This window comes from Ornithodoros turicata, chromosome 9 (assembly GCF_037126465.1).
Source record: "Ornithodoros turicata isolate Travis chromosome 9, ASM3712646v1, whole genome shotgun sequence".
Classification (NCBI taxonomy): Eukaryota; Metazoa; Arthropoda; class Arachnida; order Ixodida; family Argasidae; genus Ornithodoros; species Ornithodoros turicata.
This window is the reverse complement of record NC_088209.1, coordinates 34,481,963-34,508,263: the sequence shown is the minus strand read 5'-3', so window position 1 is coordinate 34,508,263 and position 26,301 is coordinate 34,481,963. Positions and strand designations below refer to the sequence as shown.

At 42.5% G+C, this 26,301-nt stretch overlaps 1 protein-coding gene across 2 annotated transcripts; it reads right to left on the bottom strand.

Moving 5' to 3' along the window:
- Positions 1-1,093: 1,093 nt before the first annotated feature.
- LOC135368721 (FK506-binding protein 15-like) lies at positions 1,094-24,722 on the bottom strand. Of its 2 annotated transcripts, XM_064602188.1 has the most exons (30): positions 24,396-24,722; positions 24,112-24,212; positions 23,943-24,003; positions 23,729-23,798; positions 23,207-23,281; positions 23,027-23,125; positions 22,374-22,526; positions 21,946-22,014; positions 21,460-21,603; positions 19,634-19,737; positions 19,145-19,319; positions 18,524-18,683; positions 16,987-17,039; positions 16,594-16,788; positions 15,773-15,865; positions 15,290-15,384; positions 14,106-14,208; positions 12,671-12,842; positions 12,473-12,609; positions 11,132-11,215; positions 10,906-10,971; positions 10,679-10,810; positions 9,989-10,078; positions 9,666-9,812; positions 9,460-9,567; positions 9,200-9,302; positions 8,250-8,513; positions 7,604-7,695; positions 6,773-6,904; positions 1,330-1,414 (listed from the first exon to the last, which is right to left on the bottom strand). In XM_064602188.1, exons 1-29 carry the CDS (start codon positions 24,446-24,448, stop codon positions 6,779-6,781), a joined length of 3,324 nt encoding a protein of 1,107 aa, XP_064458258.1. In that variant the 5' UTR covers positions 24,449-24,722; the 3' UTR covers positions 1,330-1,414; positions 6,773-6,778. The 2 variants fall into 2 exon arrangements, with proteins under 2 accessions (XP_064458259.1, XP_064458258.1); XM_064602189.1 differs by lacking the exon at positions 6,773-6,904 and having other exon boundaries at positions 1,094-1,414; positions 24,396-24,622.
- Between the last annotated feature and the right edge of the window lie 1,579 nt (positions 24,723-26,301).

Here is a 26,301-nt window from a genome sequence, read left to right as displayed (position 1 = left end):
TTGTGCGCGGAAACGTTTCGTCGCCGATTTTAGGCCGAGTATGACTGTTGGCCTAGTGACGACCGCAATGCCAAGAAAATAGGAGGAAAGACGCCACAGATGCATATAATTTTGCATTGTATTATTGAATTTTACAGCGATGGCGGTATGAGGAAACCTTTGTCAAGGCAGCTGAGTGGTTCCTCGCATTTTATTCGGCGTGCCATTGGTTGGCGCAGCAGCAAATCAGAGAGCAGAGAAAAAAGAGAAAAGGCCAGACTGCCACACCAACGCCACCTAGATACAGAAAGCTGCTTACTCGTCGACGTGACGTAACAACGAGTCAGCCAATTAGGATCGTGTTTTCAACGGCCGTAGCCAATCACGATCGTACTTTAGGTTCTCGTAACCATGAAGATGAGCCACAGTCAGCTTCATGGGCAGCCAGCCACTGTCGTCTGCGGGTAGTATACGTCCCCGTACTAAATGGGAAAACAAAATAAAGCGCAACATAGTCCCATTTTCCCAAGAGTGCAGACGTAGCGGAGGAGGGAGAGGAGGCAGGGGGGGGGGGGGGGGGAGAGAGAGAGGTACGCGAGCACGAAGCCGTGGCCATGAGATGTAAACGGTGCCAGGCGTGTCTGCTTGAAAGGAATGCTGTACAGTGCGAGGAAATGACCCCGAAAAATTGTTCTTCCTTTTTGTGACGAAGAGCATGGCAACATATGCCACTCTTGAGCTTCACGTTGTTTACTTGAACTACCTTGGCCTCCAATACATCTATACTGTAGCTACACTGAAAACTGGTACACACACCGCAGGCACTACATAGAGATTATTATTGTTGTAGCATGAATTCTTTAGGTGCACGCTGAAGAGGTCTGTTCAGGTCTGTTCTGTTGTCGGATTACACAGCAAAAAATAAGAAAAAATACAAAAAGACACGTTAACATGTCTTTTTTCCCCCCTTGTCTGTCACGATGATCTTTATGCAACATGCAGCATCACAAGAAATAGTTCCTCTTCTCATGCAATGTCAGTAGCTCACTGGAGTGGATCGAATTTCACTGCACCTAAAGCTTCAAAGCAAACTAACAACACTTGCAAGACATGGTACAAATATGCTAATTTATCCACATATTTACATGCACTATATAGCAACAATGCCTTGTTCTTTCAACAAGACAATATTGATTACAATATTAAACATAGTATGCACGTCACAACTCCAAATGTTTGCCGACATCAGTTAGGTCCGGAATGTTCTGTTGTAAATCAAGCTCATGCTGAGAGAAATGTACGTTGACAGCGCAAGTACCTGCAGACATAATACAGAATCCGAGATTTAAGATATTTCTTCTTACTTCAACCAGTCATCCTCATCTTCGTCGTCGTCGTCAAAAAGTGGTGGTGGTGGTGGTTGGGGTTTCCATGACTGCAACATACATGTGCAATGCATCGATTATGCATTATTTTGATAAGATAATGTGAATTGTATTGCACTCATAAGACCAAGCATATTCTTATCAGTAATAAGAGGAAAACCTTGGGCCGTGTTCAAAGCAGTGGTGACAAAAGACTACATAACGTACAAATGAGTCGAGCGATTAAACTGAGCAAAATTTGGTTGTGATGAGCGTCATTGCATAGGTGACTTCCAGTAAATCCTGTCACCAAACTGTACAAAAACTGGAACTGTTAATAATGTATTAGCTAACATACTCACTCTTATGTGAAGGGCACTGTATGCTGCGGAAAGGAACGACTCTATACGGTGAAACCGTCATGCAGCGAACTCTATGTCATGAAACAGTCTACGGTGAAACCGTCATGCACCGTCAACAGTGCCATGCTCATTCGAGTGGTCTTCCATAAATTATGGGCATACTCACAGCTCTGCCTTCAGATTTACTTAAAAAAAGTAGAATAGGTTTGCACTTACTTAAAAAAAATATCTACCAAGTACCCCTTTACACTGTGTCCAGTGCCTCACCCTGTTTTCTACTTGTTGTATAACACGGTTCTATCCTGTCACAACACCTATTCGATAACAGGCTTTTTGCACACAGCCACAGGTTCCTCTTTTGAAACAAGCAAAGGTAGAACCAAATATAACTCATACATTCATGCCACAGCAACAACAGCACCCTAGAATAAAACTGCAAATAAACACTTGCAAGGTAGCATTCCAATGAATCAGCCAGTGTTGCAGCATTTGAGCCAATGTTTTCGTGGCATCTAGTTAAAACTTGCTGTAATGAACTCCTATGGTGGAACAGATTTTCCTTCTTTGCGATTATCTTGTACTAAAGTGCATGGTTTACACGTCCTAGCGTAACAAATGTCCACATCTACACATTCCACCGCACGTGGCTGTGCTAACTTGGAGAAGATTGTAAAGTTGATTTGTCCAATAGCATTATTGCATCATATAACACAAATGACTTTTCTGGTTGGCAGGAGAATAGGGCATGGGACTCGTTCGTTATTAAGGATTAGAGAGCATGTTTGTTTACCAACTTCGGTTTTGGTTACAATGTGATAGCAAAGGGAACGCAGTGGCCTTTGTATACAGTAAAACGCGCGGATAGCGATATCGCGTATAACGATATCCCTCGTACAACGATGGTTTATGATTTTACAAAATATACCTTGTTTCTATAAGGAAACGACCCGCGTACAGCGGTGGAGACCGCGGCTCCGAGTACTCGTATAACGATGTTGGACGCTGTCCCGTGCGCGTAAGCTCGCAGCGAAAATCGCCGCGATAAGATACAGTACAATCTCGATGATACGCATCTCACGGGGTAGGGTAAAAAATTCGTATCATCCGAAATTCGTATCAAAAGAATTAAACCAAAATAAAAATTGTGGCAAGAAAATAGACAGCGACTGTTCATTTTCTAGAATTTTCAATACTGTCAGTGAAAGAGGTTGGTGGTAACGCTTTTTTGTCTCCGTATTTGGCCAATGCTGCTCAAATTCGTGAGATGATTCAAAAGGCCCAGCACGTGCTTTCCACCCGCGAGTCTCGCGACAGTGTTCTAAAGCGAGCTTCTCCTAAAGCACGCAGGCTTTAGGTGAAGCAGACTTGCGGAATGGTGACGTGTAGTGTTCCCAAGCCAGTGCGATGTCACACAGCTTCGCGTTTTTTTTTAGTATCTGTTTCTTTTTCTTTTGCTACACGCGGGGTGGCGCGCGACTTTTCGGGGACGCGCGATTTAGGTCTACCTTGTTTAACGATGTACCCCGTATAACGATGGAATTCGCAATTACCGTCAATATACGCGGGTTCGCGGAAATACTGTACACACAAATTGAGTCGATACAATGTATGATGTCTTTTTTAACCAAAAGTTGCTTTGTTATTTCAGACTACAAATAACTGGCCGTCAGGCGGAAAACCAGTAGAAGTCGATGGGAGCCAGAACTCGCCGAAACGCGAGACAAGCAGGATGTGACTGGCCACTGGAATGTATAACGTCGCATTTTTATTGGTCCAGTCAATTTGATTACTCCTCACTTATGGGTTCTATGGGGAGTTGTTACTGTTGGGCCCTGCCACGCTTTCCTCCATTCTTTTTCTTTTTTTGCCCTGTGAGGGATTGGATGAAATGTATCGTGAAGCACCGTATTAGATTCTTGAGCCTTGAAAGCTGAGTATGGAGAGTTCTAATAATAGATGAGAGGGTGTCCACAGTAACTTCATGTGGCTCAACGTAGCTTTGATTGCTCATTTTAGCTATCCCTCAATTTTTGGCGACGATGATGAAAACGTAAAACTGAAGTCGTAACGTTTTTACTCTGACTTCGCTGATTTCCGAACATTTTGTGTCCAGATTACGCGTTCACCCAGACAACGGATGCAAACCTTGAATTTCCTGACTGTGTGGGTGAAATCCAGGCAGATGGCAACCCTACAGGAGAATATTTTAATTCCGTTTACAGACACATACAGTGGGGTGCAGACTTGCCTTAACCAGCGGAGCGCGTGTCGTCGAGCACTGATAGACAGCTGGGAACGAGATTGGGATGACCCACTATATCCTGTTGAAGGGACAGTCGGTTCACACAACGGAAAAGTCGAAGTGCACACACATTTCGACTGCAAAAACACATCTATTGTGCGTACTGACCCTCCCTTCAAGGGGATAGTGGATCGTCCCAGTCTCGTTTCCAGCTGTCTCTCCCACTGTAGCTTATGGCAAAAAGTGGGCCTCTGGCAGCAGGGCAACCTGCACTACGAAATTATGAAGGCGAATAGCCGGTCTGGTACTACGGCAGCACAGGGCGTGCGTCATTGCAACTGATGTGGCTCCTGAGGTAACCACAGTGATTTACAGCACATAGCTTGCTGTTGCTCTGACCGACATTCTATGAGGCACAACTGAACTTCCAATGTGCTAAGGAAGTTCAACTGAACCACATAAAAAGTTGACCTCTATATCTCCCAGCTAGTTGTCGAATTATACCCCAAAATCGTGATAAGTAATTTTTATAGTGGCTGATTCATTTTCATATAAGCCAACAAGGGAGAATGGGAAACCAGACAAGATTAACAGCAACCACAAGCAGTCACGGAGGACCCACATAATCAATGCAGTAAAGTCGAGGCAGGAAAGAAAGATAGCGGGCACTACATATATGTCAGCACAGTATGTAGTATGTTACTAAACCAACACAAAACACTGATGCATCTAGGGTTAACCCACGAAACATGCATACAGCAACCATGCAGATCCAACGTCTTAGGAGAATACCTTCGTTTTAGTGTCAAAGTAGACATAACGTTTATTCTTATCCTCGGACAGCTCATCTACCTTTGTCTGCTCCTAGGGATACGATATAGGACCGGTTAGTGTGGCATGCCCTCGCAAAATGCTGTCAGGTTGCACAGGGATTTTTGAAATTCCTCGAAGTAACTCACTCAGCTGACTACTCTTAGTTAATGGACTGATTGATCAGCAGTAACAGCATCACGTCATGGGTCAGAATTTAGCAATTAGGATACTCTGCGTCCACCCCATTATAAACTAAGGACGCACGTCTTAAAGGAGCACTGAGGTAGTACAAAGTACTGCAGAAATTGAGGACGCAATAACCGGGCCGACGAGTAGCGCCACCACCAACTTCCGAATGTTGCGCTCTGAAGGGTTGCCATGACATGGTCGTTATAATCTAGTAGGTCATGGGTGATTCCTGGTGGCCATCTTGACAGATGAGGCAGGATTTCGAGTGACGTTAAATGTCACCTCATTGCTCCTTTAATGCATATTAATACCTTGCTTCGTTTTGTTTATATCATTAAATTATTCCAATTAAAACATGTCAGTTTTGTGAATCGGGCAGCGAGTACTAGCCATGCGGATCAAACTCCAAGCCTTTGATTGCAGATCAGATTAGGCGATACACACACTGGCGCACTAGGCATCATTAAGCTACGCAGGATAGGATATGCAGTCTTCCAATATACACTCTCTCTTGCACTTTATTCACTCACTCTCACATGGACACACACACACGGACACACACACACACACACAATTGAGGTGGATGGCAGTAGTGTAGAATTTGACAGCAACGAAATACAGAAAGAAAGAACAAACGCAATGCCAAATTACGTTACAATTAAAGTGCAGCAGCGGATGGAAAGGCCTGCGAGTACTGTCAACCTCCTCATCAGTACACCATGGACCTCTATGGTACACAGGACATATGCACACTTCCTATGCGCATTTGAGATGTAATAGACATTTGAAATGCAATGCTCTGGTGATAGAGCAGCTGCATCAGCAAAGAAAGTTCTGGGCATCTGATTTGAGGCTGTGTTGCGAATATGTGACTGACAAAATCATCTGTTACTCACAAATAGATTGCAATTATACCTGCAAAAGTGGTTACATCTACAGATATTGTAGAGTGCTCAATAGAGCACATTGATGTTCCCGCACAGAGATAAGCTTTACCCCAAGAAACAGGCACAGAAACGCAACAGGGTCCATAGCGAGATAAAACGCTAGGAAACAGTTCTTATCACGATTACTGGTGATATCTATGGCAGAATAACAGCAGCAGTTGAACAAAACACGAAAACATCTACAAAGAGCAGAAGGCAAGGAAACGAAAACGCCACAAAAGGAAGGATTATCCACACGGCCCCTGCTTTTCTGCGGGTCTGTACAAAATCTCCTAAAATGTAAACTGCAAATGCAGCAGCACAGAGAGCCATGCTACGTTCATTTACATTGCATCCGCATACATCATGTGCCACGGAGTAACACTAAGCAGCAAAACATTAGTGAGCATCATATTAATATTGCTTTGCAACAGAGCCAAGCCAAGCTGTATCCCCACCAGTGGAGTACCATTACCATCTTTCCAGTAGCAGGTTAGGGTTAATTTTATTGTGGGGGGAGAAGGATAAACGAGACAAATGCAGAATATTAATTTTTGAAAATGTACCAGTCAATTTAACTGATTTCTTAAATTTTTTTTTGTCTAGGTTAGCACCAAGCACACGTAGCCACCTAACCATATTCACTTTGTACAACAAGGATCTGCTCTTGGAGCTGCAAAACGGGATGTCTGCCTACAAGGCGCAGATGGGTGCGAGAGGATACAGTTAATCTTCATATTCATTTTCTGCAGCTGTTACTGCATCACGTTCTCTTAACGTGCCACAGGAGACCTGCAGTGCTTTGCGATATACTGCTGCAGCAGAAAAGCAGAGTACCTTACACAACTACGAACAGTGCGTCAACTACACTACGGCTGCAACCAAGGCAGGGCTTACCTGCTGTCACAGCTTTAGCACCCAGTAACTGACAACCACCAAGGCCAAGCTACATAGCAAGATCAGCCACGAAGGGATTTGCATGCTCCCTGCACATGCACTGTGCTCCCAGGCACAGGCGATTGTTGTTGCCTAGGGAGACAGCGCACGGTTTTCACAAACTCTCTCATTCGTTGTTTATTTTTTGTGCGTATATTCACATGTGCTGCGCATTCACTTCACAATAAATAAGAGAAGGGTGCAAATAGATGAATGTGTGTAAAACTTTTAAAGTTTTTAAGAATTTTGAGGTTTTAAACTTTGTTTTAAAGATTCTGACAGAGATCGGAACAGTTATCAACATGACTGCCCTTGAGGAGTGAAAACAAATTATAAAGCACCACTACATTGTTCGATTCAAGAAGGCTCAATCTGTGCATGCTCCTCAGCCATGCACCTGTGCTATGTCAAGCTAGGGTTTGCTAATTTGCTGTATCCAACTCATTTTTATTGTGCTGCCTAAATGTTACTACCTGTTACAAAACATTTTACATATGAAAGCAATGTTCTCTCAGATTTTAGGGAATGCACACAGGAATTGCAAAAGCGAGACAGTGCCAAAAGAAACTGATCAGGACGAAAGCAAAAATTGCATAATTGTATGGCACACGTCATTAATTCTTTTCATAAATACTTTGAAAACTTCAAATATTTGCACTCTTCTGATATTTTGTCAACTGCTGCTGTCAACACTTTAATACTTGCACTTTGGAGGGTTTAGGTAGCTTTATGTACGCGATATGATTAGTATAGGAGCTAGCATGGCATATGTTGGGGAAAAGGATGTCTTACCCAGTCAGGTTCTCGTTTAGTGACTGCCTTACTGTCTACCTGAGCTTCGTTCTCTTGAGTGCCGACTGCATTTTGGACTGCAAGAGCTGCATCTGCATGAGAGAAGGTTATACATAGCTTTGCCTAGTATTGGCTTATCATCTATGTACATCAGTTTTTTGCTTCGACCAAAAGAGATTTATTTCGAGATATATTTTGTGCCAAAAGATCACAAATCATTCTCAGATCCTGCAGACGATTCCCGAAAAATAAACTACCTCGTTATTGCCTATGAGGGATTAACTAACACCTGTGAATACCAAAGTAGCACTTAACATATTGTGTCGGAAGGGAAGACAAGGCACCATAATTTTTTCTTACCAACAACATTCTATATTAGATGGTATGGCATCTAATACTCTGTAAAAAAATGAATCTACCTGTCACAGTCACTTGGAAAAAAATGAACAAATATTAAATGAACTTGAATTAACAAAAATTGAATTCAATGCAATGACACCCATTCACAAAAACAGTTTTAGTTATCATATTTAATTTTTCTTTTTAACTATGAATCCATATAGGATAGAAATGTGTATGCTTTGCATTTGCCATATATTACATTCAACTCCAGTCTGCACAGCTTTAAGCAGCTATGCCACCTTACCTGTTTCGGCTCGTATATTAGGATTGTCACTTGTAGCTTCAGTATCCTGTTCCTGTTTGAGATGAGCTTCTTCTCGACAAGTATTACTATGTTCACTGGCAGTGGTGTGCTCCATCGTTGCAGAGCTCTCAACTTCACCAATCTGAGAACCTTCTGCTTTGGTGCTTTCTTCAGATGTTGTCTTGACACCAGTTTCTGTATTGCTTTCTGAGCCAACCTTTGGTGCTACTGGTGCCATTTCTTCTATTTTTGTTTGTTGTGGTACTGTTGAATAGAGTACAACTCTTACAAATTATCCAAATGGGGACGCAGCTGTTGCATGGCCATCATTTTCATAACAGTGAAAAGGCACAGACTAGCTGGCTCATAATTAGAGCCTGAAGTTTTAGGATTTTACCCGATTCTTCCCCGAATTTTCAACCCCGAATTGAAGGTCGACTAACGTTAGGGTAAACCAAATTTTTACCCGGCAAATTGCCCTCACTGGCATGTCTGTAGGAATGCACTAACTTACTTGCTTGGCAGCAAATGCAGTTACATCACTGTTTGTACCAAACCGTTGCAGTTAGCATGAGTAACTGAGCCCGATTTCTTCCCGAATTTAGCATACTGGAAGTTTTTTCACACAAATTCCCATGAATTTAGTGCACATGTTTACCAGATTTTTACCCCCCAAATTTAGAAAAAATATTTCTTGAAAACTTCATGCTCTATTCATAATGACAATGAGGAGACATAAGACAGTGGGAAATTAACAGACGACAATTTCTCAGACACTACAACTAATTTTACTGGCACACCACGCTTATATAGCTTAACTGCTAATGCAGTTCTTTGTGCCCATTCCTCCTCTCCTGAGTTTTTTTTGTGTATATAAGTGTGGTGTGCCAGTAAAATTCGTTGCTGTGTCTGCCAAACCGTCATCACTTCCATGCACACGTAACACTTGCCTTGGGATACTGAGGAAGAGCTTCCCGCATCAGTTTCACTACCGGTCGCTACAGGCACAGGAGTCTGACTTCTTTTTACTGTGATGACTTGCGTGGTGTACTCCTTAGAAAACAGATGGTCCAGTTACAATATCAATGATAAGGCACCACAAGGCTTATGCAGAATTCAAAGGTATGTTACGATACTTCAATTTCTTATGTACTATCCTCACAAAGCCTATTATCAATCACACACAGATGCACCTTGGAAACAGTCTTACTCTGATGACGTCAAGAATGATCTGCACCACTTCATTCTTGGAATATGTGCCCGTGCCGTCAAATTCTTTTTGCAGTAGCCTGAACAGTGTGTTCATGATCTTCTTTAGCTATGGGGTGAAGCAAACAAGAGTTAGAAAGTGTTCCTCAACTATAACGTGGCCAATTGGTGAATGATACCATAAAATCCACTCAGGTGTGTCCTCACCTCAGCCTCAAAGTCGATACTAGGGCTCTGTCCAGCAACGGGAGAGGCACAAGTCGATCTCAGGTTTTTATTCTCACTCATAAGTCCCCTAATTTGTTCGTCGTATGATTTCTTTAAACTGTCCGTGCTCCTGCTCAATTCCTCATACTGAAATAGGGATGGTGGTTTAGTTCATGGTCTTATGACAACAATAGCTAATTTTATGTTGTTATTTTACTAATATTTAACCTTCGAGGAGAACCCAGGTGACCAGCATGAGAGGCATGAAAACGTTTGGTCCAAAATTTTTGTCAGAAATTGAATGCAGGCAGCTATAGTATTACCTTCGTTTTCCAAGCCTGTAGGTCCTGCACTTCTTTCTGCAGTTCACTTAGCAACTGGTTGGGCACCTGTTCTGACTCTGCTTTTTCAACCTAGAAATGGAACACAGCAACACGAAGCACTTTAGCAGGATGAGTATCAAGTAGCACGACTACATGGCCAGTACTGTGTGGAACACGCCAGTAAACAAATCAGATGCGAATCATTAAATACTTCTTAGAGTGAAACTTCATATCATGATATTAGCTCCACCCCTTTCAATGTTACTGTCACAGGGCCCAAAAGTGTCGACACTGACTGTGCAGGGTCAGTGAGCACCTTCTGCCTCAAAGAGAAGGGGCGAGGGCTCCCTTAGAAGACCTTTTGTGTTCCTAGATGAAAATTTTTAGTGGCCCAAAATCCTACCAATCACTTATGTGGCCACATAAGCTAGCATCTAGAGACTCTAGACAAGCTAGAAGCTTGTCTGCTCAGCTTGGCGGCTAAAAGTAGTTTCTTTCTTCGCGTGTCCCCATTTGCTTTGCACGTCAACAGGCTTTGGGTGACTGGTTTGGGATCCCATGCTATTTTTCAAAAATCGCGCGTGTTCCCCAAAGCCAAACATGGATTGGGTTGAGGACATGTGCAGTGATGACCCCCTATTTCTTTGGAGACAAAACATGCATGCACTCTATCCTAAAATTGCCTATTACCTTCGATGCAAAGTCTCTAAGTTTCTCCTGTAATTTCCGTTTCTCCACCTCCAATAACTCAATGTGCTGGCTGTACGTTTTCTCCCTTTCAGCAAGACGTTCTTCATATTCACTCCTCACTCGTGCTTCTGTCTGTGACAGCGTATGTGACAGTCATGAATCACATCAGGAAGTAGCAATACACTGAGGCAAATCTGTTCATCAAACACAACACACATGAATCATACCTCCTCAGATGATGGAGCTGCACTTGCTCCATCTCGTAATTTATTTTGTAGTACCCCTATTTCCGCCTGAAATATCCAACAAGGAAAAGCATGAGAATGGGAGAGCAAGCATAAGAATGCAGGATATAATGAACAATTTGTAAAGTTGTTTTTGCTTTAGGTCCTCAAAAGATGGCAAGGAAGGGGTTATTTGTTAGAAAATGTAGCAGACATAAAGATTGCACACCTCGTGTGACATTCTCAAGTTTGCCATCACTTCTTGTGTCTTCTGCTTTTCCTCCGCAGCTTTTTGCTTGGCTTCCGCCAAGGCCTGCACAAACGTAGGACACTTCAGGTTATCTTCTAATGTGCTAATCTTTAAAAAAATGTTTAACAAACGACTGGCAATATGGCTAAACACAGTTATGGTCATGGCTCCAAATTTATAATCAATAATCTTATTATTCTACTTCTACTACAACACTGCATACCGGTTATACTAAATAGTCTCATATCTAGCAAAAAATTTAAAACAGACAGAATAGTGTATTTTTTAGAGCTGTGTGAATATTCGAAATTTTGAATGTGAAACGAATATCTGATGCTGTTCGCAGCCTACTTTCAGTGTTCGAAATTTTTCGAATAGTACTGAAGCGTGGGATCGTTATCGCCATTCTACAAGTGGGCTTCGCCTCAAACCATCCAATAGCGCGGTGAAGCCCACTTCGCGTTACTGTCATTGCTTTGTTGGTGCACGACTCCATTCTGCAAGTCGGCTTCACCTCATTACTCTCGCGCGTTCGGTGAAGCCAGATTTACACTGTTTATAGTATCGGTCACTACATTCTACAAATTTTGTGAGCTCAAGGTCAATACTATACTCTAGGCATTGCTTGTTCCAGTAAATGTACTGCCAACTTTGAGAGTTATGTTCGGTAACAGATGGAAATATGTGCAGCTTCTAAAAAATGTGCAGGAAAATCACAGTGTAAACACAGAAATGAGGAGATGCACACGCAGCAGGCTGCATGGATCATATTGACTAACTCTCAATGCAGTTTATCCCACTAATGCAGTCTACCATGCACAACACAGAGGAACCCTTCTTTCACAGTATGTTATGCTGAGTGAAAAGGCTCACATTTTTGGAGCAGAACATCTTATGAGCACAACACCACAAAATATTTCACCACAAGGTATCCGAAATTATTCGAATTTGCTCTTTTCTGATTATTTGAATTGGATTTGTCATGTGAAAAAATTATTCGGATTCGATTCACAGCGAAGTGAAATATTTGTACACTATTTGCAATGAAAATTCTGCTATTTGCCCAGTTCTGCTCTCAGGCGCAACAGAGGTAATACGGGATGGCAAAGCACTGACAGGCAAATTTAGCTAATCGTGTCCCCAACAGTACATCATGCCTTTATACTGCACGACACTGATTAAGGTAAGCTTGCAGACATAGCAGACTCTCGCTATGCCTACCATTAATGGTTTACAGGTCACTCAGCTACAGAGGGACTCATAATGTTACATTTCCAGGGTATAGCACCTAGAGCACCTCTTCCTAGTGTGATTTAGTACCTTTTCGAGGTCTTCTTTTGTATGCTCCAAGACACTAACTTGTTCTTCAGATTTCATTAGCCTAGATTCCAGTTCCAGCTTCTGCTGTTCAACTTCCTTGATTCTTGTGCGAAGCTCTGCCAGAACGTTCTCTTTTTCTGTAACGTCCAGGCATACAGTTTTCAGTTTTGCAAATCGAGGACAAATTTTAAACGCCACCTTGTGAGCGCGTCCGTAATTCTTCAAGATCTGCAAACTTCTTTTGAGACTCAGCTATTGTGGAGTTTAGCACCTCCTGCATCTGCGAATCTCTTCTTTGTTTTTCTTCAAGCTCGCCCTTGAGACTGGACACTTGCAAAAGGGCTTCATTTAATCTGCTCATTACCTCCAGCTAGAAATAAAGAATAGGGCATATTATCCATGAAAGCTCACTGCTATGCACATACTACAACTGAGCATCATTGCGCTTGTATTTGCTTGTCTACTTGCTTGTGTTAGAAATGGGTAATACATTTTAAAACTGTCACTGATAAAAGATGTTGATCAATATATAGAGCCTCGTGTTTTTAGGGGTTAAACCTGGTAATAGCTATTTTTACTCATGATACATCATCATCACTGAGGGTCAGTCCCCAATACCAAGCTTGCCAAAATGGGCACTGCCACAAAGACCCTGAACCTCGTATTCACTGCAAGTGTGTGACACAATCGTTTTTCATTTTTCCCACGAAAATCTGCTTTTCCGTACTAATTTAGAGCTCCTTAAATAAAACCAGATTTTTGAACTCCCGATTTTTAGAAAATGAAAACTTGAAAACACAAGGGTCTATCAAACAAAACATCAGGGAAACAACAACACTATAACAAAAGCTGTACAGTAAAACCCCGCTAATTCGGTTCTCACGGGATTCACAAAAATGTCCGAATCATCTGAATGTTGAATTATTGAAAAAAAAAAAATTGACCACATAACAAAAGGTGTACTTGCCGTTATAAGCGTACTACTTTTATGTAAGAAAAGCTGTCAGGGTATGGTAGTTTGATTTGCAAGCTCATTTGTGCCACTAGAAGTAGTTTCAGAGTGTGGCTAGGTGCTCCACTGTACAGCACTGCATGGGCCGCATTTTTAGGCCCCGGCCCGGCCTTACTTCAATTTACCCGCCCGGACCAAGCCCAAAGGAGTTTTTCGGACCGAGCCCAAAAAATTTATAGCCTACCAGGACCGGCCCAGAGTATCAGGGTGTACAGTGTGACCGTGGCTAACTAACAGAGGGGTAACACAGGATCAAGCTCGATACATGCCCTGCAATTTATGACCATATTGGGCCCCGGGCCCAATATGGTCAAACCCGAGCCCAACCGAGGCCGTAAAAAAGAAAGCTGTACCCGGCTGTGCCAGGCTCGGGTTTTCGGATAAGCCAGAGCCTGTGCAGGGCTCTACTACACCGCACTTGCACCACCAGAAGCACTCTGTGGGGGAACGCACGAGGAGTCAGAATCACCCGAGTTCCAGAATTAGCGAGGGTCGAATTATCGAGGTTTTACTGCACTATAATGCTTTATCCATGCACTTTTCTTTTCTCACTTCTGTGTACCCAGTATTAGACACTGGGGATCATCTACATAATTGTCAACAGTGTGTTCAAGGTGCTACCTTTTCCTTTTCCAGTTCGAGGAAGCGAGCCTGAGACTGGGCAGCTGAACTCTGCAAGGAATCACTCCTTTGTTCCATCATGTTATGGCTCTCCTCCATAAACCTGCAGCACAATGTGTGCACCGAAGGCAGTGAGCTCAATATCTAACTGTGGATTGATAGGAACTACAACCCACATTGAATTCTCAATGCAGGATATCCCAGCAATTCAAAACAAATTTGTAGGGCTGTGCAAATATTTAAAGTATTCGATGTTCTGGACGAATACTAAATTGACTCTTGGTTCCGATGCGTGCAACACAGGGCCAGGATGAATGATGAGGGAATGGCAAATATTTAGGAGTAGTTCGAAGCACGTGAAGATTTCGTACGTGCCGTATTTGACGGTGCAACATGAAATGACTCCGTGTTATGCCCTAATATTGTACGATTAAATGGCGTAGTGTATGTTCTTCTACCTCAAAACGCAACATATCGATCATGACAACGCACATCAATTCAAGCATGTACTTGGAAGTACTGCTTTACGTAGTGTTTCTTTTCTATTTTGGTTCACAGTTGCAGGAAACCTGAATGCAATCACCGGCAGTGATAACACAACGCAGCACAAAGATCTAGAACAGTGAAGCTCAAAATAACAATGATTGATAAACTATAACTGCCAGCAGAAAGCCACTGATAGAAGCAAGAGAGTTATGAAGTGAGTTTGCGGCCACTTGTTGCTGAAAGCAGTGAATGAGATTACGTGTATCAGCTTTCTATTGTTTTCACGAATGCTATTATGTGATATGATAAGAAAAGCATGTTTATTGGAAGACTGTGCAGACTTTCAGACAGCATTCTATTTCTTTTTTTCTTCATTTCCCAAGTTATGCAAGTTTACCATTACATTTGAGTCTCAGAGACAAGTTAATCCTTGTTCTAAATACTAATTCAGAATGCCGTTACGTCCAGAGGGCGTGCAGCAGCTATTGAAATACATCAGAAAATACTATGACAATGGCTACGCTAATTGATTATGTGAATACTACTGACAAAATATTTTCCAACACATAGCTTTCTATATAGTACATGTAGCAATAATCGAATGTATTTAATGCATTACTATTCGAAGAAATAAATTTTGTATTCGCTTCAAGCATTCACATTTTCACAGCCCTACAAATTTGTGGAGAGAAGCATACCTCTGGTTGCGCTGAAGCAGATCATAAACCTTGTCATTCAGTGCCTGTATTTTGTTGTTCTTTTCCTGACTTTCTTCCTTGAGCTTCACATTCTCCTGCACAAAGATAAAACGCCTCTCAGTTATAATTTCAAATTTTACTTCACTAGGAGTGATTTTCAAACTGTTAGTGATCTCAAGCTGATGTCAATTCTGAAGATTTTAGCATGCTTTCCACGGTTCCTATTGCGTATCGATCAACATTCGCGTGGTGTACGGGCTTTCTATTTAATACAGTTTTAGCGTCATACCTACTGCACCACATACAAACACTTAGATGCTATAAAAAAGCTGTGAAGGATGCCCACAGAAATTACTGTGAAGTGGCCGACCTAAATCCCAAGAAAGATGGAGACTTCAGGAGAAACAGTAGAAAACAAAGAGAACATGTGGAAATATACAATGCTATAATCGCTTCACTATCTTTCACACAAGGTCAACTTACTTGTACTATCCTTTGAATATTAGAAAGAAGCATTTCACTGTCCATATAAGGGCCCATCATTGACACAGATGACTGAGGTCGTAACGTGTCCAACTGAAACAGTCAAAAATGTGCAATACTGACCTGTACTACAGACACGTAACATACTAAGTCACGAGCAGCCTGTGCAGAACGCACAAGTAATCTGCTTGACTACTTTTTTGCTCCTCACCATAGAAAAACTTTTCTTGGAGGGAGGGGGTTCATTTGTTGCAAGGTGAAAATGGGTCACCACTTTCAAAATGGCATGCATACCATTAGAGCTTACCAGTAGAGCGTAAAGTTTTCGGGAAATACTTTTTTTTCTAAATTCTGGGGGGTAAAAGTCGGGTAAATAAACATGTACACTAAATTCATGCGAGTTCGGGGTAAAAAAACTTCCAGTATGCTAAATTCTGAGAGAAATCTGGCTCAGTTACTCAAACTAACTGTAGTGGTTTGGTACAAACGGTGATGTAACTGCATTAGCTGCCAAACAAGTAAGTTAGTGCATTCCTACAGACATCCCAGTGAGGGCAATTTGCCGGGTAAAAATCAGGTTTCACCCTAAAGAGTCAACCTTCACTTCGGGGTGCAAGTTCGAGGAAGAATCGGGTAAGACCCTAAAGCTTCAGGCTCTACATATGTGGCATGAGATGCAACACAACATTTCTTACAGCCTGTTGTCATTTCTTTTTAAGCAATAGCAAGAACACCACGAAGCAATGAAAATTGAGAAAACCAGGGATTACAATGCAAGGGTAAACACAGAAAGATAGATAGATAAGAAAGTGATTGCCAACCTTGCTGAGGACCATGTCAACTTTATCAGAAATCTTGCCCAGATTATGCCTCATTTCAGTGCCTTGAGATCGTGCTTCACTCAGCAATAATGGCACTTGACTCTCAGCCACAGAAGGTGCTACTGTTGCCAACTGTGGTGCTTGGTACTGTTGAGGGTATATCACTGGCTGGTACCCATATGACGCCATGGCACCCTGAAAGATGCAACAAATAACTAGCCTGGTGGCCAATTGAGTAGTACTGAGAATACGCAAACAGTGTGAAAATTGCGGAACCACCACCAGGTGATGTAACTTTTATGAGGCTGTCTGTGTACATTCCCAAGTGTGTTCTGATGCAACCTCGTCTCACTGAAAGCAACGTGACAAACATTCTGAGAAAATGCTACTTACCGGAAACTGTGTTTGGTTCTGGAATACAGCCATCTGTTGGGTGGGAGGCACACCTAAACACAAGGCAAAATGCTAACATCAATCATTCCTTATCACTAGTCTTGTCAAAGATTCATCAGCATTTATCTCAGCGGCTGTGTATCTTCAGTGCATTTCTGGGTAAGCAAGCAGTCCGTATTATCCCCACAATGATACCACCTCAGCTATATTGTACGCAAAAGGTGAATGAAGAGGTGGTATTTTAAGTGAATAAAGTATAAGTGAAAGTATAAGTGAAAGTATAAGTAAAGTATAAGTATAAGTGAATGAAGAGGTGGTATTAAAGGGGCCGTAAACAGGTACAAAAGGTGCACATTTCTTTGTGTTATATTATTGGAACTTAGGCCGTGAAAACTCCTTGCAATTACTAACGCTCAAAAACAAAAGGCGCTTGCATACGGATGAAATATTCACTGCACTCTTTCGCATTTTAGCTCCGCCCCACGCTCTAACTTTACGTCATTTTGACGTAGCGCTTTCCCCACCAATTACGATTGAGTGTTCCACGTACGATTTTATTTCAAATGCGGAATTGGACTAGATGAACGTGAATCCTCTTCTATTTAAAGTCTAAACAGTTAGAGCCTCAAACTGAGAAATAAATGCGTTTAATTTAGGTATCATACGCGCACTACGTTTTCTGGGCAGTAGCACGCAGCACACCACGAGCGCGAATGAATATCCGGGACTACAGTTCCGGAATCTTAGGTAGGTGCGCTATGGAACATCTTCGTCATCTTCGAATGGTTCAGACAACTGGGCTGCAGTGCTTTGGCTTGAGCCACGCGGCATCGCTCACCAGCTCGCGTGGTACAGTGGATAGCGTGCTGGCCATGTCACGTCGTGACTGGGAGGAACCCGGGTTCGAATCGCGTCATGTGATAGCAGCCCAGCTGTTGACGTTTGCGCCAGCCGGAGATGTTGAAGATGTCATGACGTTGAATTTCCACGGAACCACGGAACGCAAAACGTCGTTTCACACAAACAAACTGAGCGCTCCGACTCACAGCTGATAACGAAGTATGTTTATTGGCTGGTAATTTGAAACGTCATGTGCGCAGCTCGGCCCCCCGATTGGACGGCAAAACGCTACGTAGCCATGTGACGTATGCGTTGTGGAGAGAGGCTCGCTGGTTACTCATCTTTGAAAGCAGTTATACGGGTCAATGAGCTGGCACGAGCCGAACGAAATGTATATTTGGGTATTAGGAGCCGTGTTCTTTCATGGGGTGTCATTATTTCAGAAATGTTTAGTGGCCTGTTTACGGCCCCTTTAAGTTTAATACTATACACATCGATACCATAAAGACCTGAACGTAGCTGACGTATCCATCTACATGGCTCAGGAAGTTTACATTTTGTTGTTAGAGCTGTTTGTTAATTAGCACTATTTGTTAATTAGTGCTATTTGTTAATAAGATCTGACCATAGAGGTGACACCAGAAATGTCTTGAAGAGGCACCAGTACGAGCAGAAACATCCGACCACAGTATCTTACTTTGAAAACTGGTGGGGCCCGAAAGTGGTGCTGACTGTGGGAGGGATTGTGTGACCAATGTGTGAACGCTTCTAGGTTTAACTGGAGGCTTTGGAGACTCAGATCGCAGAGCAGCTTGGGGGGGTGGGGGTGTAACAGCTAACCTCTGTTGCAGTTCATCCTGGAGTGATATACAAATATACAAAAAGTTAAGGCATTACCTTCACACAGAAAAGCAATTCCAATTGGAAATGTCGAAAAGACTAATGATTAGAACCTTGTATCTTCAGGTTCACATTTTTTGGATAGTCAGGGTGTAAAAATCAGGTTGTATTTCAGAAGCTGTAATATGGGGCAATGTAGAGTGGAAGAGCACATTTTTATGTGTGGACTTTTATGTATGTTTTAAGCGACTTCTATGAATGTGTGGTGCTTGGTATTCCCCAGTGCCTGCATTCATAGCTGAACTTGCACCGTGGCAGCTTTGTTTTGGGGGTATTGAGGTTTCACCTTAAATGACGAAGGTGCAAATCATGGGGTTAAAAATGGCTATGCATTCAATGGCCTGCAGCTCGTTACTGAAAACATCAGGATGTGAGAGTTTCTATGCTTCCAAGCTTAAGTGACAGCTAAAACACACACCTCATTTTCGGACTCACTGCTCGGCTGAGCAGCAACGGCTCCTTTCAGGGGAAGCATCTGTGTGCCCATCTTGGCCATTCGGGATATGATGCGCGCCTTCTCACTCTCGGCACTTGTGGTCGCCTGCAGCTGCTCCGATATGGATGCACCTCGAGCACGAATGGAATCGTCCGTGCTAAAGAAAATTAACATTTAACGGTGACACTCAAAAAACAACTAAAGTCATGGTTTGAATGCCCAGATTTGCTGCAATCAACATCACCCAAGTAGTAGGTGTGGCAATGGTATGATGCTGTTTCAGTTTCACAGTGAAGGGGGCAAGCTACACTAACATATCAAGACAGCAAAGTGAAAACACCCAGTCTATTTCAGTGAAGTGTTCAGTAACATGTAGTAATACATAATGATAGCTGAATTAGTCACCTTCAGTGGTTGCATCAAAAAAAAAAAAAAAAGGGAACATGAAAATAGACTAGCATAAAGAATCACCTCTGTGAAGCACTCCTGGATTCAGGACGTGAGCTGTTGTCACAGTCCCCCACAACGTTCAACACTGGGGTTGATGACCTAGTATTATCACGTGACTGTTTTACCTGGAAACAAAATTAGTCATGCCACCTTCATACTTTATGCCAAAGCATACTTGTGTGCTTACTACAAGAAAACTGTCACCGAGATCAATCGTGAAGAAAAAGCCATGATGAAGGAAGAAAACTGAGTGTATCATTTTAAAGCCATTTCCCAAGTACAATAGCTGTTGACTTCAACTAAGGCACGGCATAGTTTTGCCATATCATGGTTGTAATTATTAAACAAACAAAAAAAAAAAAGTAATGGGCCTCGTTCATAATCACTGGCACATGCATGCGCTGCCTGTGGCACTCAGGATTCAGGTGGAACACCATTCTCCGAGTATGACACATAGGGGAGACGCGACACCCTGACAGCACTGCTGGCATATCTCCAAGACAGGTTTCGGCATTGGGTGTTATGCATAAAGCTGAGTGCGGTGCAGGTTTGTTCTTTGCAGGTACACATTTCCGTGTCATCGCAGGTTGCGGGTAAGTTGCGGGTAGACCCGCACTACCTCCGCAGATCACGCGGGTATACCCGCAACACCCGCAGGCGCAAAACCAACCCGTCGGATTTTGGTGTATGACCCGATTCATGGCGAACATTTGGCCTAAAATACTTTCCAAGACGTCCCATATCCAGTTCATCATCTCAAAATAAAGTTGTTGTTTGCCACATAGGGTTAACTTTGGCTATCTTTCGACACCAAGACTGGTACACTTCGCATCAGTAAGCTGGCAACAATGTCACCAGTCAGTCCGCACATTTAAAGCTGGACCCTCGTTCCAAAGAGGCCCACCAGGGGTGCCCCTACACTCCAACCACAATGTCAGTCTGGCAACAATGTCAGCAGTACGTGTTGGAAAAGTGACTCGCTAACGAACAGTGTCCTCAGCATCAATAAATCATTTTGTGCTGTCACAGTCATGTGGCAGAACTAAAACATGCGAACGCATTGGGCTGCGGGTATATCGGTGGTATGCGGATAGGCGTCGGGGTGTGCGGGTGCGGATGTGGGTTGAGCCAATGACATTGCCGCGGGTACGAATTTTCATACCCGCACTCATCTCCAGTTATGCACTTGGGTTTGTTTTGGTGTGAGACACAAACTGGTCTGCTGAAGATGCACTTGGCTGTGGCATGATTAGAGAAGTGGTCTATTTAACTAGAAATTGAACCATGTGTATTGCAACTACCTTGAAATAAGAAAAATTTGATTGGTATCTCATTTAATACTAATGAAACCTTCAATCCCTCTTAGCTACTATAACCCTAGGTATTGCACCAGTGTTGGCTACCGGAAATAATAATGTCTGCGTTTGTTTCAGGTACCTGAGAATTTAAATTTTGTTCCAATGGCCAGACGATTTTTGGTAGCGGTTTCCGTTTCCTCAGTGGATTTTCGTTTTTGGTGAAGGTAACAAAAATACTTTTCGGTTCAGTTTCCTGCAGAATTAGGGTATTTAACGTTTCCGTTAACAAACCCTGCTTTCTATGTCATACTTGAAGTATGTTACTATACATGTGAATTCCGTTTCTGTTTCCTTTTCCAGGCTTGAATTTTGTTTCCTTTTCTGGTAAGGGTAGCGAAAATATTTTTGTTTACATTTCTATGTTCATTTCCTGCGGAATTTGGTAATCTAAAATTTCTCATTTCCGATAAACCAACCCTGATTGCAACTCGCACGTTTCAGGGTCACTTCAGGAAGCAAAGCACGTACTTTAGGGACGTTGGTACCTACCTTGGTGATGCAGACCTCAAAGATGAGTGTCGAGTTTGGTGGAACAGCACTTCCATAGCCTTGAGATCCATAGCCAAGGGAAGCAGGGATGACGAGAAGTCTCCTGCCGTGTTTCTTTGCCCCGATCAGACCTTCTTCCCACCCCTAGGGTAAGGGAAAGTCTACTACAGTACAGCACCACTATACAACATCACTACATACTGATACTGACAGTACTGTCATGTGTAGGTGCTCTGACAGAGTTTCTCAGCTCAATAATGCAGATGGGACTGGTTAAGTTAACTTTTGCTAACTTCTGGAATTTTCTGATGAATTTTAGGTATTTCAGGGGGAACCAGCAGTGAAATATTATGATAGCTGCAAGGATTCGTCCCAGCAAAGTGATATTTTTATGTATTGCAACAGCTGATGGGAACGGGTGACACTGGACCTGAGGGTTATTATAAATGAGCTGATCGTAACAGGCTACAGTGTCTCTCTACTCACCTTAATTACCTTCCCTTTTCCAAGCTTGACCTTCAGTGGCTGCTCCGTATCAGCGTTGGAATCAAACACCTGACAAGAGTGATAAGACTCTTAGGAGTGATGCAGCAAAAATTCATTTTTAGCTAGCGTATAGGTCACCCCGAAACACTCGTTCGGCTGGTCAATTGGGGTCATGAAAATCCACAACCTATCCAAGCTCTCAAATATCATGCTCGTATCATGTTCTAGGATCATTGCCTCATCATGTGATGAAGCATTGCTGCTCTTACTTTAGAGTTATCAAACCATACTGCTACATAACACAGGAATAAGAATATTCTGAATGTTTCGTTCAAACATAGACATATTAAAAATCTGTCATATGTGCATCCTGATATGACAACTGCCGTTCAACTATACACATGATAGTATGTCTTGTGACCACATACCTTTCCAAAGCCGTGATCTGTAAGCAACCAGCCAGTGTACTTTAGAACAGCCAGACACCCATTTTCTAGTCCTTGTCCTTCTCCTAATGTCAGGTCCTGAATTATGACTCCGTTAAGACTAGATGCGGCACTGTTTGCCTTGGCTAGTGCCACCTGTGGATGAAAAATACTATATATTTTTCTTTTTCTTCTCTTGGTTGCTGTTGATGCTGCTGTTTGCAATGCAGTGTATAATCCCTCCCTCATGTAAATGCCTACAAGGCCCTTTGATGGAATAATAAATAATAATAATAAGAAGAAAACAACTTCAATTTATGTTGCACAAGTTCCTTCTTAGGCATTGGAGATGTAAAGCTTGTCCATTTGTATGCGCTAGTACAGGCTTTGTTTTTGTGTACACAAGTGGGATAACAAAAAGCCTGTAGGAGGGAATGTCGAGATGATGAACAGCACATGTCCACGTGAGGTCCTGGGAAAGTGTCTGGAAGGTCATTCTACTGTGGTACCTTGAAAAGTAACACAGGAGTGTGGATATGAGTCATGCAAACGGCTGGCTATTTTGTTGACTGTTGTCTTTAATTCCTCTTACGTGTATGTCCCTCTACGACGTGGTACTTATTAAGCTTCTGTCTTCCACAGTTTTCATATTTTACCTGTTTTGCCATGTCAACCAGGTTCTGCTCAGACTCAAACTTGACTGACCAGTTGGACCGAGAATCATCACAGAAATTTACATAGCCTTTTGGCTGCACCTGCAAAGTGATCAAAACGATGTCAGTCGACAGCCATGTAAAACGTAAAAAACTATCAAAATTACATTGTGTGGCACTTACTAAGAATAAAAACTGTGTGTTGATTGTAGCTGTGGTCACTTGCTGTTGCTTCCCCTTGTAGAGAATTAGTTTATACTGGAAAACACCAATGCACAACTTTGTCATACAAACAACTTTCTGGTTGAAGATCTGCTTTCGTGTATGCAGCAATAAAGGCAGTAATCCATTGACAAAATAGAAGTTGCACGAGTGATTAGTGTAAAATGTGAGGGACCAAGAGCAGTAAAGTCAGTAATCTGTTAACAAACCACCAGTGATTAGCATAATACATTAGGGGTCAACAGCAATAGAAGTTATGAAGACACAACCCACATCACCCATGCTACTTTCCGCTTGTTAATGGACTACAATTGTAATCTGTTTTCACTGATGCAATTTCAATGAAGCATTACAAACATTTTTTTAAATCTTTGAAAACAGGATTTCAGGAAACAATATTAGTTCTTTCAGCCTAGTTTTAAATCAACTGACATTGCAATACTTATCGTTGTCATGCTATATATATTATGCTTCATAGCTTACCACCGCAGAACCGTGATGTCCAACTACGGCAAAACCTAGTTTCCCCTGATTGACATGCTTGCCATTTTCGCTGAAACATCAAGACGCATTTATTTATTGATTTATTTATTTCACAATACTGATATAATTCCCTCTTATTCCTTCAAATGTTCCCTACATATTCTTAATATATGTTTGACGAAAGCAGTGCAAGAATATACTAACAATTACGTACAATTTAAAAGCATGAACTGCTGCTGCATGAAGAAGTGACATGGTCGCTGCATTCTGGTTACCTATAAACAGTGGCAAACGTGAAATGTCTAAGAGAACAAAGTCCATGTTGTCATCTCATGACAGATACGAAATCTGCTGGTCGAAACACAATATCTCAGGAACCTTACCATTTGTTTTCGTGCTTGGCTGTCGCGGAGCTGTGTACGTTAGAGCACTGCTCTCACCAGCTGAGTTAGCTGTGCTGACAAACAAGCTTGCAAGCTTCGAACTGCGGAGAAATTAAAGCAAGGATTGCGTTCAGACACAAACGAGCTGCAAGAATGGCTCAGACAAACACAAACAGAAATGCAAGACGCGAGAAAACGTCACAGAATCTTATCCGCAGTCGCAGATGCAGGTCTGAAGATACCGAAACCCCAATGAGTAATTATTGTGTGAGAACTTTGGTTACCTTCCGGGCTGCACTGTAAAATCGAGGTCGTCATCATCGTTGCCAAATAACATGGTTGGAAAAGAGGGATGTGTTCGTGAAGCATAAACCAAGGGAAGTGGAGGCAATTTCTTTAAATAACAGAAAATGCACAAGATAGCGGCAGCAACACTTGCAACACTCCCACTTTTCAGCGCATTTGCACACGCGTGAGAAAGTTGCCAGACGGAAAAAGGATAATGCTACGCATGACGCACGCCACGACAAGTTGCATTTTCTGGTACTTCTGCTTGCTTCTGCTCATGCCGGTCGCACCGCAATCCAATGCAGTTTGTCTTCCAAGATGTTATTTCTGTTACGAATTGTTGACAATCGTGTTCACAAGACTGCATGAGAAGCCCACACATGCGCAGGCACATGCAGATGGCAGAAGCGCACCACAGGCACGTGCTGAATTTATTCGCATGTCAGAAATAAAATAATGCGGCGTTTTGCATTGCGAAACAACTGCTTACTGCAGAAACGAGCGAAAAAACTACTTTTTCTCGTTTTTTTTCTTTTCTTACTCAACATTTTATTTTTCTAAAGTTCGAGTAATGGGTAATGTGGGTAATTCGATATGTCACTACAACTTGCATCATAACATGTCACTGCACTTGCAACGATTCCTCAGAACGGTTGTACCCCGAATCGATTGATTTCTCTGCCGAATTATATCTGGGTTTCGTCAAAAATTACCCGTGGACTTTACTGCATATACCACAGCGTGTAACAGACACATACGCACGCATTTTTTCTTTTCTTTTATTTGTGCATTTTGTAGATGTCGCCTTGTCCATAAATGATAAGCATGTTCCCATACATCATTTCCTCCTGCATTCGATGGCATATATGACACGGCACGATGTCAGTTAGGCTTCTACGCACCTTTGTGACTACGGTTATAAATGGCGTAGTGCAATTAGTCGTAAGAGCTCTTACAGCTTATTTTACACCTGTGCATGGTTATTTTCTAACGCCATCGAGAAAAAGCGAAATAATTGATCAATTTCCCAAATTACTGAGTCACGTAGCAGCAACGGGTGACGCCCAACATAAACATGCCACGAGGGTCATAAAATATTGCGCGTTAATAATGCTCGCTTTCATTGCAGACAAACAGATCAATTTCTTTATGTACTGGGGACACACTGCAATATCCATGAGTGTTCGAACAAACGGTAATAAAAGCGTCGGCCATTATTTGCTCTGCCTCCTTCCCTAGCCCTTGACCATTTTCTTCCTTGTGGATCTCTCCTGTTTGTGGCGTACGGAAACACAAAAATACCACAACACTAGCTCTAGGTGCATCGTAGAGCACGATGAAGCTGGACGTAGCCGTCTGCTACCTTATTTCAGGTACGGCTACAGTTTCGTCAATGACCTTGCGTTATGCTTTGTGCTGTAGTCGCCCTCCAGGACTAAGGGTCAGTGTACATTTTGCCAGATTTCCAGTGGGGTTTCAACGTGCGCTCAAGACAATCCATTTACAAGTCGTTAGACATGTCGTTTTCCGTTGACTCAAAATTATATTTGTCTTATTTCTTATTCTAAATAGGGTTCCGCGGTTTTCGAGTTTATCCGAAAAAAAAAGAAAAGAAACGAAATGCATACGCCGGTAAAGTGTACTGTTATTCGGACTTATCCGAAAAGCTCCGGCTTTTGGTTGTTCCAGTAACCGAGAGCTCAGTTCGCTTCGCTTTCTTTTGAGTCGAGACTGCCCCGTATACTGAGTTAGCAACCTCCGAGGATGGCAACCCCCGTTGGTGGTACCTACTCGACAATAGGGCATTTTAAGGCCATTTCAGTAATTTCCTAGTACTGTAACTGTCTGGAAGTCGTGCCTAGAGTCACTAAATAGCTAGTCATGCCGTACAACAGTCAGCGA